Source organism: Chiloscyllium plagiosum, chromosome 9 (assembly GCF_004010195.1).
Source record: "Chiloscyllium plagiosum isolate BGI_BamShark_2017 chromosome 9, ASM401019v2, whole genome shotgun sequence".
Lineage (NCBI taxonomy): Eukaryota > Metazoa > Chordata > Chondrichthyes > Orectolobiformes > Hemiscylliidae > Chiloscyllium > Chiloscyllium plagiosum.
In genome coordinates, this window is record NC_057718.1 from 19,439,249 (window position 1) to 19,460,075 (window position 20,827).

General features: G+C 43.3%; 1 protein-coding gene across 6 annotated transcripts in view; it reads right to left on the bottom strand.

Annotated features, from left to right (window-relative positions):
* ltbp1 (latent transforming growth factor beta binding protein 1) overlaps window positions 1–20,827 on the bottom strand; it is a 339,046-nt gene that overhangs the window by 189,012 nt on the left and 129,207 nt on the right. For all 6 annotated transcript variants that reach the window (XM_043695510.1, XM_043695509.1, XM_043695512.1 and 3 more), the window contains exon 8: window positions 20,396–20,498. In XM_043695510.1, the coding sequence (XP_043551445.1) occupies window positions 20,396–20,498 (103 nt within the window). The remainder of the gene's footprint in view (window positions 1–20,395; window positions 20,499–20,827) is intronic.

The window sequence follows — 20,827 nt, forward strand, 5'->3', positions numbered from 1 at the left end:
AAGTGCAGGAGGCCTCAGAACTTTCAGGGTTGGGGGGGAGGAGGGGGAAGGATTTGCTGTTGTGGGTCTAGGCAGTCATTCCAAAGGGGAGCAGGCCCTTATTGTTGGGGAGACATCTGTGAACCACAGGCTTCTGCCCTGCCAGCCTTTACTGGGGATTACAGAGAGTCAGGAGGGTAAAGGGCACTCCAGCCCAGTCTTTCCTTTTGATACTACAATCCACTCCTATCTCTAAGCTCTTCCCCAAGGACTGGTTTAAACTCTGCCCGCACCCTGCAATAATTGGGAATTAGTGTGTTAACATTTTTCACCAATGTTGCACAGCACCATTTCAAACTAATAAACAGCAATCATTACAATATTGTACAGTAGGGTTTCGACCCAGTGCATTTATTTCTCACAAAATAAAACACAGATGTTCTCCATAGGGTCTCATTTATACCCAAAGATCCTCCATTGCTATTTGCTAAATTACAGAGCAGGTCAAATTCTCCTTCCCTTCACCACTGAAAACCTAATTTCTTACCTTGGGGAACAAACTTATATAATGCTATAATGACAGACCTGTCATGGGATAAATGCTGGATGTGGTTCCCCTATTTGACAGGACCAAAAGAAGGCATAGAACATTAGATGTTCTCCACACCTGACATTAACAACTAGTTATGCCACTAATACAAGGTCAACGTTACAAGTTTGAAATTGGCATAAGTTTCTGATCTGCTCCTATTGCCTCACATCAGATCTATCAGTGGCTGGAATAACATTTTCAAAGTGTTTTACACAGAGCACACTTCCCCAGTGCCCCACTCTTTCCGATGCTATCAGAATATTTTTCCAGTCTGAAACATAAAGTGTGCTGGAACAGTCATTACAACCACATCTCAGACTGAACAATCCGTGGAGCATTGCCGACTAAACGGCCTTCGCCCTGAACTGTACAAAACTGCAGATTTTTAAAAAGTGTACAAGGAACATATTGGATTGATTCTTGATTGTTAATTTAATGAAGAATCTCAATGGTAATATAAATTCTGATTGAAGGACTAAGCAGTTTGTAACTTTCAATTTTAGGTTTGGACTAAAACATTGAAACTATTCTCTTGAACCTGTTAACCGATGTTATTTGAAAATTTTTAACAATATAACTGGACTTTCAGTTACAATATTCAGTAGATTACAGTTAACTCATTACGCCCTAATGGGGCTACCTTTCAACATCCCAGCAGAAACAGAAACCCACCCATTCCCTCAACCCTGACCTCCCTCATCCCATTGCTCCCTGACAGAATAGTGCATCTGATCTTCCTCTCCCTTACACCACAATTAAGAGGGTCTGCTTAGCTACAGCTGTACAGGGTGTTGGTGAGGCTACACCTAGAGTTCTGTGCACAGTTTTGATCTCCTTACCTGACAAAGGATGGGTTGACACTAAAGGAGTTGGACAGGAGGGTTAATTAGATTGATTCCAGAGTTGAGGAGGTTGGTTTATGAGGACAGATTGAGTGTACTGGGTCCATACTTACTGTAATTTAAAAGAATGAGGGGGGGTCTTATAGAAACATATAAAATTATGAAGGGAATAGATAAGACAGAAGCAGGTGGGTTGTTTCCACTGGCGGGTGAAACTAGAACTAGAGGTCACAGCCTCAAAGTAAGGGGGAGCAGATGTAAGACTGAGTTCGGGACGAACTTCTTCACCTAAAGGGTTGTGAATCTATGGAATTCCCTTCCCAGGGAAGCAGTCAAGGCTACCTTGTTGAATGTTTTTAAGGCAATGATACATAGATTTTTGAAGAGTAAAGGAATGGTGAGTGGGTGAGTAAGTGGAGCTGAGTCTACAAAAAGATCAGCCACGATCACATTGAATGCCCGACCAAGTTCAAAGGGCCAGATGGCCTACTCCTGCTCCTATTCCTTATGTTCTTATGACCTTTTCTCAAAAAAGGACCATCTCCCTCTGCAAAATCCTCTGAGGAATTTCAGTCCCAAAAACAGTCTTTATTTCTTTGCCCTTCTCCAGTTCTTCCCCACAGCTAGCCCATCCCTCCTTTCCCACGTCTATCCTCCAGCAGTTTCTGCTCCATTCCCTGAACCAGAACAGTGAGAAGGGTATTTTGTTCATCTTCATTTTGTCCAGCAGTGTGCTGAGGATTCCATACACTCAGCACAAAAGTGTTATGTGCGTCCACCATTTTGCCTGAGGGAGACCCAAAGTGTGAGTGGGAAAGTTACTATCGTTAAACTAGATTCAGCCTGTAACAGAGAACAAGCTGAACATAGTACAATGGCAACAACTTGTGAAACTTGTCTTTCCAAAGGAAAAGTTGGCAGACACCCTGATTGTTGTAACTGCTTGGGGTTTGTGGGACAGACTGCTGGCCAACATCCTCCATTGTCCAACACATCGATAGAGTACTCGCTCATCCCATTGACAGCTTGCACTGGTTTACTGGCTGAATGCACCAACCTCATAGTCCATAAAACCAACCCAATGTACTGAGGGCTCCTTGAACAGAGTGCACTTTGGGGCACTACTTGCTTCCTGTTTCAGAAGTCGACCCTGGTCTGTCATACAGGAAAGAAGACTTGCATTTATATAGCAACTTTCACAATCTCAGGACATCCCAAAGCTGAAGAAGTACCTTTGATACCTCATTTCTGTTGTCAGGCTGCAAAGGAATAAGTGTCAAAAGATAGCATATTAATGGAGGCTAAAGGTTATCCTTTTGTAAAACCCACAAACAGACATTTTTAGAAAGAGTCAGACCTAGCTTATAAACACAATACTTCCTGCACAACACTGTGACTTCCTTGATAAGAAACTATCCACAGCTACAAATAAAAGGTATTTTACAGATCTCTTCTGGACACTAGTACACTGACATACAAAGTTAATTAAAACCACAGTCAGACTGCAGAATATTAGATGCCAAACAGAAATTGTTGGAAAAATTCAGCAGGCATGGCAGCATCTGTGTAGAGAAATCAAGAGTTAACATTTCGGGTCCAGTGACCCTTCTTCAGAATCTATGATTGGTGCTTATTTGATATCACTCTTGACTTTAAGTCAGAAGAGAATCCTACTCCAAAGTTGAACACAATGATCAAAGGTAATATCCCAATGATGCACTGATGAAGTGTTGCACTGTCAGAGGTACAGCTTTCCGATGAGATATTCAACTATGAACTGAGGTGTTCTGAGGAAGGGTCACCAGACCCGAAACGTTCACTCTGATTCCTCTCCACAGATGCTGCCACACCTGCTGAGCTTTTCCAGCAATTTCTGTTTGTGTCCCTGATTTCTAGCATCTGCAGCCCTTTCACCTTTTAAATATTAGACCCTAAGCCTTGTTATCTTGGATTGAAGCTGTTTTTTGACTAAGCGAAGATGAACTAAGATAGTTACCGAAAATTCAGTTTTCCAGAAACAGGTTCAAAAGAACATTTGAAAGAATTGAACAAACCCATAAGGCAAACTTTCACAAATTTTAGAAAATCAAAAAGGGCTGGCTGCTTATGAATAATAGAAATGTTACCTATTTAAAATTAACTTTACAACCCCCCAAAATTACTCCATAGAGTTAGATGTATTTTGAACTTAATAATTCGGCAATAAGATTGCTTTAATACTTGTCGTTTCCTTTCTAAACTGTGATCTTTGAAACACTTGAAGGTTAAGTTCTCTCTTCAGATTCCCTGCTGAAATAATAACTAGCTATCTTTTCTTTGTGCTGAATTTCTCTCATATTACAACTTATGCTTTTTATGTTACACTGATTATTATTTTAATAGATTTGTGTGATCTTTAAAATTTAAATTGTCTACTTCTTTATATCAATAACTAAAATAACTCTCTTTTGGGAGATAACTAACTGAGATCATTTCAATCAGATCATCATAATCTCTCAGAAATTTACTATCGGGTGAAAACGTAGTTAAAAATATAAAGCTATCAGCAAATAATCTCAACATATTCCTTTCCTTCAGGTAGGGACTGATCAAATTGTACAGACCCAGTCAAATGCCCATGAAATCTGGATTACTTCATGTGAGGTTGGAGGGGTCGAACTGGGAGCTACACATAAACCAGAATTGCCCCACAAAGGGGCTAAGATTGTAAGACGCCAGAATGTAAAAAAAAACAGCTAACTTGCACATAACCAGCTAAACAAAAACTGCTGGAAAAGTTCAGCAGATCTGCCACCATCTGCGGAGAGAGATCAGAGTTAACGTTATGGGCTGTGTGGCCCTTCCTTAGAATTGTACTCCTATTTGGTTCAGGACCAGAGTGGGTTTAATATAGCCATCCTAAAGAAGCTGAGCAACAGATGGTTTGACCCATGGTTATAAATCAAAGTGTGCTTCAGAGGGTCCAGATGCCACTACTGACTTTACAACAGACTGGGAGAGAGAAGGGGCTTATGCCTTTCAGAGAATGCCTGACTTAACAAGACTGAAGCAACTATAGAAATAGAATTCACAGGGAAAGGTTGACCAAGAGAAACTGTACACAACGCAGCAACACTAGTTGGACAACAGAAATCAGGAAGCCAATGCTTATAGTGATGACATTGACTGGTTTCTGTCTTATGTACTGCAATATTAAGAGAAGAATGAAGACATACCAAACGTTTGGTCCAGACCTATTTGCACCATCGTTGTTGGAATTTACAATTTAATTGATGATAAGATTGAATTAATTAACTTGATGTTGAAAGATAGCCCCAGTAACAGTAGCATATTGCTGTTAAAAACCCATCTGCTTCACTAAAATCCATGTGCCTTCGGGAAGGAAATTTGCTGTCTCTACCAGGTCTGGCCTACATGTGACTCTCGACAGACAGCAATATGGCTAACTCTTGGCTACCCTTTCAAACAGTCCTGTAAGCCCCTCTGCTCAATGGCAATTAGAGATAGGCCACAAACTGTGAAAGAATATTAAGAATATAAACAATGTTTTGGCTTTGAAAGTGCTGTAACAAGTCCCATGCACATTTGAACCTAACAGAACCTCATCTTTTCACCATCTCTAAAATCTGTCTTTTTCCACCTCTAACTCAGCTTCACCGCTGCCCCAGGCCATCTGCTACCGAAACCCTGAGTTATGGCTTCGCCACCTCTCGACTCAACTACTCCAACTCCGCCACAGCTGATATCCCACATTTTACCATCTAGAAAGTTGAAATGATCCAAATATCTGCTGACCCAGTCAGAATGAGCACCAGATCCCATTCTCCTATTATCACTGTGCTCACTGACCTACACAGGACACTAAGCAAGAAAGCATTGGTTTATATTCTCATCATGGTATTCAAATTCACCCATGGCCTTGCCACTTGTTATCTCTATTGTTTTCCCAGCCCCACAATTCCACTTCCTCGAATTTTGGCCTCTTGTACTTTTCTATTCATAATTATTCTACCATTGATGGCCACATCTTCAGTTGCTAAGGCCCCTAAGCTTTGGAAATCCCCCTCTACACCTCTCTCTTTTGCCTTTCTTCTTTAAGACCCTCCTAAAATTAACATCTTCGACTAAGCATTCTGTCATACACAGGTATCAGGTCTGGCAATCAGCCTACACCAGTATGCCTTTAAGAGACATGCTCACAACATTAACACTATCACAGCACGTAACCCGAGGGCAGAAGGGTCTCAGACTCCAGCTTAGCTGGGACCATCTGAAGTATGACACTCTATTGTAACTTAATATTAGCCCAAATGTTCCCAAGGAATGTAATGTTTGCACATCACAGTTGTAATAAATGTTTGTTGGATTCTTAATTGCCACAATATCCAAGCCCAGCTTTTTATATTATGGAGGATAATATAAGCATCACTGCATCAGGTAAAACGTACAGGTGGAAGCAAATTCACATCATCTCCAACATAATAGCTCTATAGGTGGCTCCGTGTCATGGTGTGTTTTATACGATTACCCTAAAGTGCCTCCGGACTTTTCATTACATTAAAAGGTACTGCGGAAATATAAGTTGTTGTTTCATGAGTTGGGGTGGGGGGTCTAATTACAAAAGAAAAGCCCATTTAAAATGCATAACTGGAAGGATTGAGTTTGTCCTCATCTTACCAAAACTCAAGTAATACTGGCATCTGAGCTGCTTTTGATCTCTTTTTTTAAAAAAATCACTCTTCAACATCCGTAGATAAATTGTATTGTACAATAGTGAAAAGTTCACATTACCTCTATTACGGTTTGATTGCTAAGTAACATTTTGGGAGAAAGATGAAAGGGATCAAGCAGCTCTTGTGTGAAAAGACAGATAGCCTATAACTGTTCCTTGCAAGTATGTAGCAATTATGTTGTCATGGTAACATTCTTGACACAGAAGCACTCGCTATATTACCCTGTCACTGAATTGCTGCAAGTATACATGGAAATATTGCCTTTCTCCTCCTCAAATAGATCCCAGCTTCGTTTGACAAGGTGAAAGCATCTTGGCAGCCGTAAAAATAGATTCCACAGGTCTTGACATAAAAAAAATTTCCTTGGGAAAGTATTAAAACAGAGTTTCAGCTAAGGGAGCAAATCTATTCCGGTGAAAATCAGGATCTTACTGACAGGCAGGATGTCCTCTAGAGAATCAGGGGCAGTTCTCCAAATGGAAGCTACACTAATGAACTGGGGTTGCTGCAGAGACCAGAGTCAATACCTGCTTTAGTCGTTAAAAGCAAACCTGTTCCAGTAAGGTGGCGGTGCAGTAGGGTTCCTGAGCCCAGGGCTCATCTGCTCTGTCCACTTTCAGCGTGTGGCTGACTAACAGAGACAGCGGCAAGTTTGGGCCCGGCAGCGGTCACATCGGCGAGGTGGGCCTGGACTGGACTCAGGGGGGTGGAGGAGTGGTGCAGTACCTGGTGGCATTTGGTGTTGCCTGCATTAGTGAGGCCCAGTGTGGTCTCATGATGGTGAGGGCATTGGTGGAGGGAAAATGGTGCCAAAGAGTGACATCTCTTATTCCAGCAATGGACAGCACCATGACTGCTCACCAGGCCCATGGCCCATGATAGAGCACTTAACAAAAAGGACTATAAAGTTGAACACTCTCTCTTTATTCTTCTTCCTTTATGTTTTGATTTATTTTTCTGTGTTTAAAGTGGCGCCAGAGAGTGACAACACTATACAACACTTTTCACTGTATTTCCTAACAAAATGCACGTGACAATAAATAAATAAACAAACATAATTCATTAGATAAACAGATGCTGTCATTGCTGGGGAAGTGCTCAGTGGCACCGAAAGGCAGAGTTAGTATTTCGGCTTGGTGACCTGTCGTCAGGATAGGTGACCCAGGAGGCACTGTCCACTCTGAGATCGGAAATGAAGTTTCCAATGGGCTTACTTAGGATGATGTGTGTGTGTGTGTGTGTGTCACAATTCTCAGCTCCAGGCCTGACCTGCTCCTACCTACAGTTCTGGGCCAAGCCCACTCAGTGCAGCTTCCAAATGTTCTTGGTACAGACGTAAAAACTGCCAATCTCACATGAGCTGAAAATATGGAGAGCTGCGCATGAGGCCTCATGCAAGAAACATAGGAGTCGGGGCATTTGAAGTAGTAGTGAATTCTCATGTCTCACACTGGCACTGGATTTGATGGTTTGGAATCTCTTTGCTCCCATTAAGTAAACAAGCAGGCAAAGATTATCCTACTTTACTTTGTGTGGGTGAACACAAATCAGGCGGCAGACAGGAAGTGTCAGGTTCCATTCCCACCGTCTGGGAGTCTGCAGCTGAACTGCAGGATGGATTATGAGTCAGCCAATGTGGGCTGGAGGCAGGCAGTTGGCAGCAGCTGGTGATACCTCGAGCAGTGGAAAGTGACTTGAAGTGCAGACAGAGCACAGAAGCCAGCTCCCCGACCTCACTGAGGTTCAGTGTTGGGCTCAGCAACGTTGGAAAGAAAGACCTCGCCTGAACCTGCCTACCAAGTAGTTCTGAGGTTTACCAACCACCCTGGTGCCACGTTATGGACGGTTGGGTGGTGTGAAAATTGACTTCAGAGAAAAACATACTCTTTATAAGACCCACCCAGAAATCTGATCAACTCTAGCACAATGGCTCAGTGGTTAGCTCCGCTGCCCCACAGCATCAGAGACTCAGGCTCGATGCCAGCCTCAGGCAACTATCTGTGAGGAGTTTGCACGTTCTCCCTGCTGCTGCATGGGTTTCCTCTGGGTGCTCCAGTTTCCTTCCACAGAAGATGGACAAGTCAGGTGCATTGGTCATGGGAAATGCAGGGATTGTGGGGGTGGGGATCTGGGTGCGATGCTCCTTGGATGGTGGTATAGACTCAATGGGCCGAATGGCCTGCTTCGACACTGTGGGGTGGGATAATAACTGACTTCAGTACCTCTGATGGCAGATGGGAAAATCCTACCCAATTCAAACTCCACTCCTTGTGTATTTCAGAACACAGAGCTGAATGTTACCTGCCATTGGACCAGGCTGGTGGGGGGTTCTTGAAACATATAAGGGAATGTTACCAGCTGAGGGGGTGCTGGGGGTAACATCCACCCACTGTAGTGGTCTGGTGACTGCCTGAGGCAATTGCCCATTTCTCAGTCCCCCCTGGCATCTCATGTGTCAGGTAGCATTGACATCAGGCAAGGTGACCAGCCAGGTGAACCTTCCATCCCTCCCTGAGACTGGGGGTGTTCCTTGATGAGTCGTTCATGACCCATGGAGAGGCGAGACAAGACAACATCATTGGGATAACAGCCCAGTGGCACCCTCCACACACCTCATTACCAATATCCTCTCCTCCTCACTCCCACGTGCCTCCCCCCCGAATTTCTAAATTCACCTTGGCAGGTACCTCAACCTCTCATTTGGCAAAGCAGCCACAAGACCAGCTGTTGTTATTGGCCATGCTTATTGAGCTGGCAGCCCTCTGATTGGACAGGAAGCTCTAGGGGAGCAGGGAAGGTCCTTAATTGGACTCTGCCACCCCAGGGTCCCATCGTCCACCACAGCAGGGTCCGCCCCCACTCCCTGGCCCGACGGTTAGTCTTCCAGAAAATAATTCACCCCAATGCCAGACAACTGAGCAAACCCACAGCAATGTATATCCACAAGAATGGGCTTGAACAGTCAGAGGGCCCACCCACTGATTCGTCAGGTGGACCCCTTCTGTTGCATCACTAGGTTTTAGTGAAGGGCCAAGCACAACACATGCATTGCTCAACAGACCATTACAATTGTATAGGAAGAGGGGCTTTATGCACATCATCGTACAAAGGGGCTTCCTACTCACAGAATGGTTTCAGAACCATAAGAAGCTGTGACAATACTTAGGATTTTTTTTTAAAGAGAGGTTTTCAGGCAGAGATACCCAGCAGTAGAAAGTGAGGACTGCAGAGGTACCAAGCAGTCTCCCAGAGCCACTAGAGTAAACTGTATGTTTTTTGGGGGTTTCTTTGAAAGGTGGAACAATAGAAGCAGCCTGAGTGGGTGTGGTCAAGTTCCCACCCACAGAACCAGGGATATTTAGTTTTAGCATTCAGCAGTTGTTTTGAGGTCTCAGCAGGGTTGGAAGGCAGTGAATCTCTCCTGGCTACTATAGCATCTCTCGGAGATTTCCCTGCATGTTTTTCCTCCTGGGCTACTGGAGTTTCAAGTGAGACAATACTGTTTTCTGAATTTGCCCTCTGCCAAGGGTGTGTTTATGTGATGTTACTATACTCCCTGTCCCTACAGCAGGAAGACCAAAATTGAACACAGTATTCCAAAAGTTGTCACAAACATTTGTGAAAGACAAAATCAGTCAAGGGCAAAGAATCAGGGTTAGCATTAGATGAATGAAAGGGAAAGTTACAAATAGTTTCCTCAAGCAGAAGATTATTAGAACACAGAATGACCATTCAGGGAGATGTTGCAGTAAATTTTGGAAACAGAATATAAGTAGGTCTTAAGAAAGGGCAAAGGAATAGGCTAGGATAGCACTAAAATAGGAACGAACATTGAAACTGGTACAATGGATGCACAGTCTGGCTGTTGTTGCAAACTCTCTGACTGTGTACACAGAAAAATACCCGTAATGTTAAACCGTCCCAACTTGCTTAATCCAGGTAGATTAAGTATTGCAAAAAAATTACTGTTTTGCATATTCTCATCTTGACTGACCTGTTATTAAGTAAAAGTGCAGCCTGAGAAGTTACTTACAGTGGAACGTCTTTGTTTTTCCAACAATTCAGGTCCACACTGCAAGTCTTGTTGCTTTCAGATTCTCCTCAGAAGTGAAGTAGTAATAAAGAAACCACTAACAATCTGCTGTCACTTTGACCATTTTAAATCCACTTAATGGCGGCCCACATGAAAGCACATCATGTACGATAGTGCATTCCTCATGGGCATCATTTGTGAAGACGGGAATTAACTCAGGAAATAAATATTTCCCAACTTCTATTAAGAAAGGAACTGGTTGAGAAGTGAGTGCTGTTGGATCAAGAGTTTTGCAGGAAGGAAAAAAGCTGAGAATCTCATCATCCAGCAGATAGGAAAGCTACAACATTATTTAATTAATATAGGCTTGAGTCCTCACAATACCCATTTATTCTGTACAATTCAGATCACTAATGCAGAAATGTAATGTCCTCTTGTATCTGGAGAGTACATGCCACCTACTATCATGCAACAGCATAGCTGTCTTTTACCAAATCGCTAATAGCTGGAGACTCCCAGGTCTTACAATTCACCACCCAATTTCTAAGCCAATGTTCTTTGTATAAAACTCACCTCAATTGTTTACTGTGTCCTCCATTCAAATAAAACTGCAGAAAACAGCCACTAGTCCGACCAAATGGATTTCAGGTCTAAACATAACGTAAAGGTTGCATTGACTAATTGACTCTTTCACACTGATACATACCAAAAAACATCAAGCCTAATGGTCATGAAAGTAGCAAATTAACTATAATAAACTGATTAGGTGGAAAAATAAAAAGGTTTCAAGCATGGATGGAAATTATTGACCACTGCATTAACAGTGGGACCAACAATGATCCAATAATGATTATGGGAGAGCATCAGGCTGTTCCTCTGGTGTTGCCATCATAATGGAGATCATCGTCATCTCCACTAGTGGAACTGTCCCAAGTGTAAAGGAATCATTCAATGAAGTGACCATCTCTTATTCTTTCTTACAATCCACTGCACAAACGGATGATTCAATGCAGGAATTAATCCTTTCAGCTAATTACAGCAATACACTCAATGAACACAGTGTTCATGTCATGAAAGTAGTATTGAAGTCAACAGGCTCTCAGTCTATGGTTGACTTTTTACACGAGACAAAAAAAATCAAAACTCCCACAGTTATAACAGCAGAAAGTGATCACTTGACAAGTTATGAAGGAAAAGAATGCTTTGTTACCTCTGCTGCAGTTTAGTGGTTGGCCTCATGCTAAATGCAGGAAGCAGTCAGTCCCTGCAGTTGTGTGAAATGTTAGACAATTAAGAAAAGGAAATTGAAGACAAGCTTTTCCTGAAATGTACCCTTTGGCCGTCAAAGCAATTCCCTGTTGAACCCTGATATTTGATGAGTGGTAAGCTCAGTACAAGCTCATTAGTGCAGTTTTCTGGGGAGGTTTCGTCAAGAGAGAAGAGACAATGTCATAAAAGCAATTTTTTTTAGAATTCCAACATTACCTACTGGTACTGACTCATCCACCAGCTCTGAACATTTAGTAATAATTAGTGTAGTCTGCAGCAGATGCAATTCAGACCCATTCAGCTGAAGGCGGTATGGGAAGCATTGTCAGTTTTAGAAAGAAGATATGTCAATGGTTGCGACTGATAGTATCACCAGTCCAGCTTAATGTGGCATTACGCTGCATCTGCCAACACACTGTAAAAATACACCCACGTTGCTGCCCAGACGGTTTCTATCAAAGTGTACTGTTCTTATTAACTTTCACAGTCAAAATTAAAATGAGAAATTGCTGTAAGTATTCCGGCTGCATTCTGGGAAATATTCCAAACTGTTTCCAGACATATTGCCACCCAAGGTGTTCAGGTACCCAGCCAATACAATACAGAGTGGCATGGTGCCTGAATCATTTACAAAAAATGGCGTCTGTTCGATTCAAATCCACCTATTTTCAGGACCATACTCTGAGGCATTGATTGAGGGCACATCCTTTATAAATTATCTTTTCTTGGAACAATGAAAATCAACAGGAGTGTCACTGCCTGGGAACGAGGAACACAAGAAAAAGCGGGCACTTGCGGCCTATGGGTCCAGGTCCACGAACTGCCCTTTAATGGTTCCTGTGAGTGAGTTTTTCAACCGTCTCTCACCGGATGCAGAAAAACCCATCAAGCTTTTCTATTCCCTTACAAAGGGCCAAAGGGAAGTGACTACCTTGCTGCATGAGGTGGGCCTCAGAATATTTCAACCAGCTTTCACATCAAAGATAGATAGAAAGCCCTGGCTATGCCACGTTTTTGCACTGTAGACCAATATAGAAACATAGAAAATAGCCCGCACCACCATTCAATATGATCAGGGCTGATCACACAATCTAAGTATCTCATTCCCACTTTCTCTCCATAGTCCTTGGTCCCTTTAACTGCAAGGCCCATGTCCAGCTCCCTCTTGAATATATCTAATGAACTGGGCTCCAACAACTTCCTGTGGGAGAGGACTCCACAGGTTCACAACTCTCTGAGTGAAGATATTCTTCCCCATCTCAGACCTGAACGGCTTATCCTTATTCTTAGACTGTGACCCGTAGTTCTGTACTTCTGTACACCCTTGGGAGTCGAAGGCTGGGTCAGTAAATTTGCAGATGATACGAAGATTGGTGGAGTTGTGGATAGTGAGGAGGGCTGTTGTCGGCTGCAAAGGGACTTAGATATTCGTTCATTAGCAGAGGGATTGAATTCAAGAGTCGTGAAGTGATGTTGCAGCTGTACAGGACTTTGGTTAGGCCACAGTTGGAGTACTGTGTGCAGTTCTGGTCGCCTCACTTTAGGAAGGATGTGGAAGCTTTGGAGAGGGTGCAGAGGAGATTTACCAGGATGTTGCCTGGAATGGAGAGGAAGTCGTCCGAGGATAGGTTGAGAGTTCTCGGCCTTTTCTCGTTGGAACGGCGAAGGATGAGGGGTGACTTGATAGAGCTTTATAAGATGATCAGAGGAATAGGTAGAGTAGACAGTCAGAAACTTTTTCCCCGGGTACAACAGAGTGTTACAAGGGGACATAAATTTAAGGTGAAGGGTGGAAGGTATAGGGGAGATGTCAGGGGTAGGTTCTTTATCCAGAGAGTGGTGGGGGCATGGAATGCGCTGCCTGTGGGAGTGGCAGAGTCAGAATCATTGGCAAACTTTAAGTGGCAATTGGATAGGTACATGGATGGGTGCTTAAGCTCGGACAAATGTTCGGCACAACATCGTGGGCCGAAGGGCCTGCTCTGTGCTGTATTGTTCTATGTTCTATGTTCTATCAGGAACTTTCTTCCCACATCTAGACTGTCCACTCCCATTAGGATTTTGTATGCTTCTATGAGATTCCCTCCCCACTCATCCCTTTGAATTCCAGTGAGTACAAGCCTAGTCGATCCAGTCTTCCTTCACATGTCAGTCCTGCCATCCCAGGGGAATCAGTCTGTTGAGCCTTCGCTGGAATCAGTCAATAACAAGAATGCCCTTCCTCGGGCTAGCAGACCAAAACTGCACCCAGAGTGTGGGATGATGACTAGACATGAATCATTTTCATTTCTGGTTTGAAAGAATTAAAATGAAGATGGGTTTCAGTCAGAAATTCCTGAACCAATGCTCCTTCTCCTGAGAATGAGTGATGGAGAGTTTGTATCTCTGGTGAGGTTACTGAGTTTGCAGGCAGGAAGGAAACACTGTTGAGAGGCAGCAGCTATTCCTCAGCTGGAAGCAGATGATCTGGGTTTTGTTAACACACCAGGACTCTGGCAGAAGAGCTCAGTAGAGATTGTGCTCCTTTCATTCTCTTCTGCTTTCCTGAATCTCAAACGTTGCCCCAGGCACCAAAGGCAAATGCACGACAGAAGCACACTCACACAAAAAGGCTTGTGTCTTCGGGTTTCTTTTGTTATGAATTTGCTACCAGATCCTGGCACGTCCCCAGCTTCCAATATTTGATCAGACTGCCAATAGAGAGACAGCAGCTGCAGAGATGAAAAACTATCCAAAACCGATTTCCTCAACTGCACCCGGGCACAGGCCCAATGTAAATGGTTAGCAAGCTGCATTGAGCAAGGGCCATCAGTAACATAATCAGCCTGACTGAGCCGCTTTCCAAACCTTACACTGTAAAACACTAACGTAACGGGGCAAAGGTGATGGGACTGTTGACGTACACCTTTCAGGCCATCTTCGGATTAGCCTCGCCTCGTTAGCAATCTCCCGGTTTCACATTCAAAAGGTCATGAAGTTGTGACCCTTTGCCACTGCAAAGAAAGCATTACACCCTCAAAGTGCGGCTGCCTTCCACCTCAGACTCAGCAGAGGGATCACACTGCGTTGGCTGTATAACGGCAAGGCGTTCTGGTCAATCCTTATTCCTCAAATAGACACCACTAAAATCAAAAAGAGAACACAGATCATCTGCTCTTCATTGACACCGCCTTCTGTGGGATCTTGCTGTGCCAGGCAACAACAGTGGCTGAACATCGAAAAGTACTTTGGATCATTCCTTGTAAAAGGTGCTCTCTCATTTTCTGTAAAAGGCACTATACAAGCGCAAGGTCTTTCTGAAATGTAAGCAGCCGAGCTCTTGGTTATACATTCCCAGATGGCAGGGTGAGAAGGTTTACTTCCAAGAAATTACCAACAGCATCCGACTGCGTGGCTAATGCAGCATGAGACTGCTCAACATTCCCTTGGCTGGAGGGAAATCAGGAAAGTAGGATCCGTTGCCTGGCAACTTTCTCTTTTACCCATTCATTTAAAATGAGTAGATTCCAAAGTCAATCCTGTTCATTGTTCGAAGAGTCCAGGAATATATCTGAGTTTCAAGTTAATGTATCCAACATGCTGACTTGCAAGCAGTTTTCGTGGTGAAGGCTAATAAACCATAATGAATGTTGCTGGAAGCGGAAACACATTGCCAATGCTTTTTGTTTTGAACTCATCAGGATGAACGCAAGAATGCCAAAATTTCAACTTATCACAACAATTTACATCCATGGGAAAACAAAGGGGACTGACTACTTGGCACATCAAGACTGACTGGCTGAGGCATTTCCAAGGAGAACACAATCGACTTCCCAAGCTCCTGGACTATTCTCAACCAGTGCAAGGCTTGAATGTGTTCCTTTTGTGTGCAGAGAACAGATTCCTGCGTATGTCGCTTTGAGGGAACAGTGGCCAATCAATGACTAAAATGCCCTCCTTCATCATGGCAAACTGCAGGGCCACCAAGCTGTATATAAAAAAGACTCTGAGGTACGGTCGAGTGATCTCATAAATGCCATGCCAAGTTTGCTCTTTTTTTTGAAAATGTCGAGTCACATTTCACGGTTTTCTCATGATTCTAAGAGAAACGGTATCACAATTATTGCCCTAAAGTACATTTACTGAATCATTTACATTTGGTAAATTATAACTGTCTCTGTTTAAAGAAAGAGTATCATTTTCAATACTAAGGCCAGCTCAAACCAATTTTTCCAGGCCTGGGTCCTGATAGATCCATATTTGGTAGTTTGTACTGAGTGCACACAAGGAAAACTCTTTCTACTTACTGAAAGACTTGCATTCATGTAGCACCTGTAAATCTAAGCCACTGGACGTCTCAAAGTGCCTTCCAACCAATGTTGTATGTTCAAGTGTTGTAATGCAGGAAACACAACATTTCGTTTATGTACAACAAGCTCCTTCGAATCATAATACAGAAAATGACCAATAACTCTGTTTTTGGATGCAGATTGAGGGATGAATATTGGTCAGGACACAGGGAATCCCTCCTCCAACTCTTCAATATAATACCATGGCTCACAGGGAGCTGGCATGGAGCAATGATCCCTCAGAACTGCACTGGAGAGTCAGCATTGGTTTCATGTTCAGTCCCTGGATTGGGTGTTGAATCTTGAAGCCTATGACTCAGAGTTCCAAGTGCTACCACTGTAGCCATAGCTGGCTGTCAGCCTAATTAATACGGATTCAGTAATAATTCAGCAGCACTCAGTAATAAATGTTTGCACAACGTGCTGACGTAAATAGAGTTGGAGGGTTACACAATTCCTACTATCCTACTGGGGCTCCATAGCTATTTCGGACTTAGGTTCAATGAGGTAATGTTGAAAAAACTATATAGATATATACTTGTACACCAACAGTAATTAGAGTACAGATTGCAGTAAATAACTATGGTCTTAAATTTATCCAACCATTATAATTGATTTCTCACAGTGTAGGGGTGGGAAATGTAACTGCTCCTCTTCCTGTCCCTAATGTGTCGTTGCTTCTCTATTCCCTTCCGCCTCTGGCTTTTATTACTCAGCATCTTTAACTCTTCCAGACTTTTTGCTCTCAGCTATATTCCGTTTACATCTCCGGCTTTTCTCTTTTTGCATGAGAGAAGTGGCATTGTATGACACAGTTGGGGAAAGAGCCCCAATAGTTCTGACAATTTTCCAGATTGCCATAGCTCCTTCGCATCATCTCCCCCAATCGCTCTTCCCTCCACCAATCCCTTCAATCAGGTGTAACCTCTACATTAAAACCGGCAATAGGAGCTCTCCTAACCCCTCAGAGCAGTTACTAACTGTTCTTCTTCATCACGAGTATCAGCTTGATCCTCTATTTTGATCCCTGCCCCTTACTGCATTGATTTTCACGTCAAGAAACAAAATGTAACAGAAAATACGAACAACAGCAGGCCATTCAGCCCTTTGAGCCTGCTCCGCCATTCAATACAATCATGGCTGATTATCCAACTCAATAGCCTGTTCCTGCTTTCTCCCCATTCCCTTTGAGCATTTTAGCCCTAACAACTATATCTCTCTTTCTTGAAAACATTCAACATTTTGTCCTCAACCGCTATCTGTGGCAGAGAATTCCACAGGCTCACCACTCGCTGTGTGAAGAACCTTTTCCTCACCTGAGCTCCCCACCTCTTCCTCACCTGAGCTCCCCACCTCTTCCTCACCTGAGCTCCCCACCTCGTACATTGTGGCCCCTGGTTCTGGGGTCCCCAGTCATGTCGAGTGGTGGTGGTGGTGGTGGTGTTTTATAGGTTTCTATGAGATCACTCTTCATTCTTCTCAACTCCAATGAATATAGTTCTAGCTGATCCAGTCTCCCTTCATATGTCTGTCCTGCCATCCCAGGAATCAGTCTTGCAAACCTCTTCATCCTCTGCCCATAACCAGAATTCCCTTTAAACTTCCCTCCATTCTCCCCCATTTCCATTCTCCCTCCCACACCAAGTGATGGTGAAAGGTCAGTTTACTCAGTCTCCATGAGTTTGTCTCCTGTGCTCTCTCTTTCTCTCTCTCTCTGCCTACCCTTTCTGAAGAAAGGTAGCATTTGCTTTCAAAATTCAACTTTTCTTCAGAAATCAGAACGTGAGATGACACCACCTTACGTTTCCATCTGCCTTCCACACTTGCACTTGCAGTCATTTCTGACTCAACAGGTGGATGGTAGCAGTATTAGCCTTTAATGTCACTAATACACCATTGGCTGAAGAGGTCTTTCTCTCTCTTCCCTCCTCCTTGTCTCTTTCTTTCATTCTGTCTCTCTCTGTCTCTCTTTCTCTCTCACTGTTTCTCTTTCTTTCTGTCTCTGTCTCTCTCTCTCCCTTGTTGTCTTTCTGTCTCTTTCTCTGACTCTCCCTCCCCCCGCCTCCCTAACTGTCTCCAACTCCCTCTCCCCCTCTGTCTCTCTTCCTCTCTGTCTCTACCCCTGCCTTTTTCTCTCTCTCTTTCTGATACCCCATTCTGCCTGACCCTAGTATCTCTAAACCTAATTTTGAAACACCACAACAGAGAGGGTGGGGTCAAGTCAGATATAAAGATTATAAAATTCAACCCCAGCCTGTCTACCTCTACGTTTAACAAAGATATTCATGCAACAGGCTGAATTAACAAAATATCCAAAGTCCCATGCAATAGAGAAAACAAAAACTTAGCTCATTGGTTTAAAATTTATGTATTACGGACTGCATTCTAATGAAAAAAGCATTGTCTTTATTTCCTTATTCACAATCATAGGATGTGGGCATCGCTAGCTAGCCAGTATTTATTGCCCGTCCCTAGTTGCCCCTTGAGATGGTGGGGGTGAGCTGCCTTCTTGAACTGCTGCTATCCACCTGCTGTGGGTTCACCCAGCATGCCATTAGAGAGGGAATTCCAGGATTTTGACCCAGTGAAGGAACGGCAATATATTTCAAAGGCAGGATGGTGAGAGGGTTGGAGGGAAATGTGCAGATGGTGATTGCAGTGATTATAACAAGGTCAGGTGGATGGACCTCATAGAATATGAGTTCCCTAGTTGGGGCTATTAACCTGGTCCAATCAGGGAGTCCTGGCTGACAGATAAGAGGAGGAGTGTCAGGGGTTCTGTACACTCAGAGCTGGCTCTGAAGGAGCTAGGTCAATGTCAAGGATTCTGCACATGTAAATAAAGGGTGACTTGGTGACAGGATCCTGGTCTCAGTGGTGTTCCAATGTATCTGCTGCCCATGTCCTTCTAGATCGAAATGCTGGTGGATTTAGAAAGTGCTGTCTAAGAAACCTTGAGAAGTTTTTGCAGTGAGTCTTGTAGACAGTACACACTGCTGCTGCTGTACAGTAGGAATGGAAGGAGCAAATGTTTAAGTGCTGATCAACCGGGCTGCTTTGTCCTAGGTGATGTCAAGCTTCCTAAGTGGTCTTGGAGCTACACTCATCGAGACAAATGGGGAGTATTCCATCACTCTCCTGGCTTATGTCTTGTAAATGGTGGACAGACTTTGGAGAGTCAGGAGGGGAGTTAGTTACAGTAGATTCTCAGCTTCTGACCTGCTCTTGGAGCCACTGCAAATACCTGGAGAGTCCAGTTCAGCTTCTGCTAACATTCTGAAACTGCCAGACATTTCCTGACAAGTCGACCCTTGCTGATGCTGGTTGTTAAATTTTGACAAGTTGAATATACCCAGGGTATTATGCACCGTTTATGCACAATGTTCCAAAATGCATCTGACACTCCCAAAGGATCCGTGACACCACCCCATCCAAACAGGGATCTCAGTTCTCCAAAGGGAAATGGTGGCTTTCCAAAAAAAATGCAATGAGAACAGATCTGTTCTTCTCTGGTCTAACCTCCTCATTCCAGATTTCAGGAACTCTAAAATCCATTTGAAGGGAGGTTGGAGGTCATTTCAATGACCCACTACTTTGAGGAGCCAAGTATGAACCATTGCCCTCCTCTGTGAAAATGAGAAGCTCAGGTTTGGGACAAATTATTGCATCCTTGCAATTTGCAAAAGTGTGGCTGCTCCAGATCCTGGTGGAAATCAGGGCAAAAGCCGAAAGGCCTTTTGAGAAAGGTTGGGACCTTCATATAAAAGCTTTGAATGAGGAAATACTGCAGTATGATTTGAAATTAACATATGCTTCACAGCTGAGGAATGTTTGAGGACTCTAGGACTATACTCCTTGGAGTTTAGAAGGATGAGGGGAAAATCTGATTGAAACTTACAGAATACTGAATGACCTAAACAGAGTGGACGTTGGGAAAATGTTTCCATTGGCAGGAGAGATGAGAACCCGAGGACACAGCCTTAGAGTGAAGGGAAGACCCTTTAAAACGGAGATAAAAAGAAACGTCTTTAGCCAGACAGTGACGAATCAGTGGAATTCACTACCACAGAAGACCGTAGAGGTCAGAGCATTGAGTATATTTAAAACAGAGATCGATAAGTTCTTGATTGTCAAGGGGATCAAGGGTTACTGGGAGAAAACGGGAAAATGGGGTTGAAAAACCTATCAGCCATAATTGAATGGCGGAGCAGACTCGATGGGCCGAATAGCCTATGCTCTAATGGAAAAAATTTTTTTAAAAATTAGTTTAAACGACATTGAAATGTCAGACATTAGAAATTTCAGTTACCGTGGAATTTATAGCAATAAAAAGTCACAGAACTTTGAGCAACGTGTGCCCCTAGTGGCCATACTGAGCAATAACATGCTGCTGCCTTCTCACTATAAAACATTCATTGCCATGTATCACCCAGTGAGAGTCTTTTACCATTGAAAACTATCAAAAAAAAGTGTAGTAACAAACAGTTAACAAAAGGTTTTCATCGCATTAAGTGAATTTTGTACCAAAATAGATCAATATGTAAAATCATACACAGGTTTGTGAGCAAAGACACCACTTAAAACATTATTTTTCACTTAAAACAAACAAATATACTTACATGGCTTCTTAGGGCATTTCTGGCATTTGTTGAAACCCCAAGAAGTCCCCACAGTTCCACAGCAATCTTCTTGCTTTGAAAGGCCAGGAAGAGGTTTCCCACACTGCAAATAGCCAAAAACGTTGGAGTTAGTTCTAGATCTCCACAGGCACCAAAGGCAAACAACTCTTAATGTATTTCTATCCCACTTCTCAAACTATTCCTACCTGTCTAAGTCTGCCCAGTCAGCCTCCTGCCCAATACTCAGACTGTGAATTACTTTGGGACAACTGGTTGTAGTAAAGTTTGCTGCTGGGTGAATGTGAATTGTTGCAAGCACTGCAACATGGCTGACGATCATTATTCTCCATTCAGGACGTTGATATTTTCAGTCACCCGTGTCCCGTGAGTAAGCACAAACATGTCACAGCCTTCCCCAGAGGGATAAAAAAA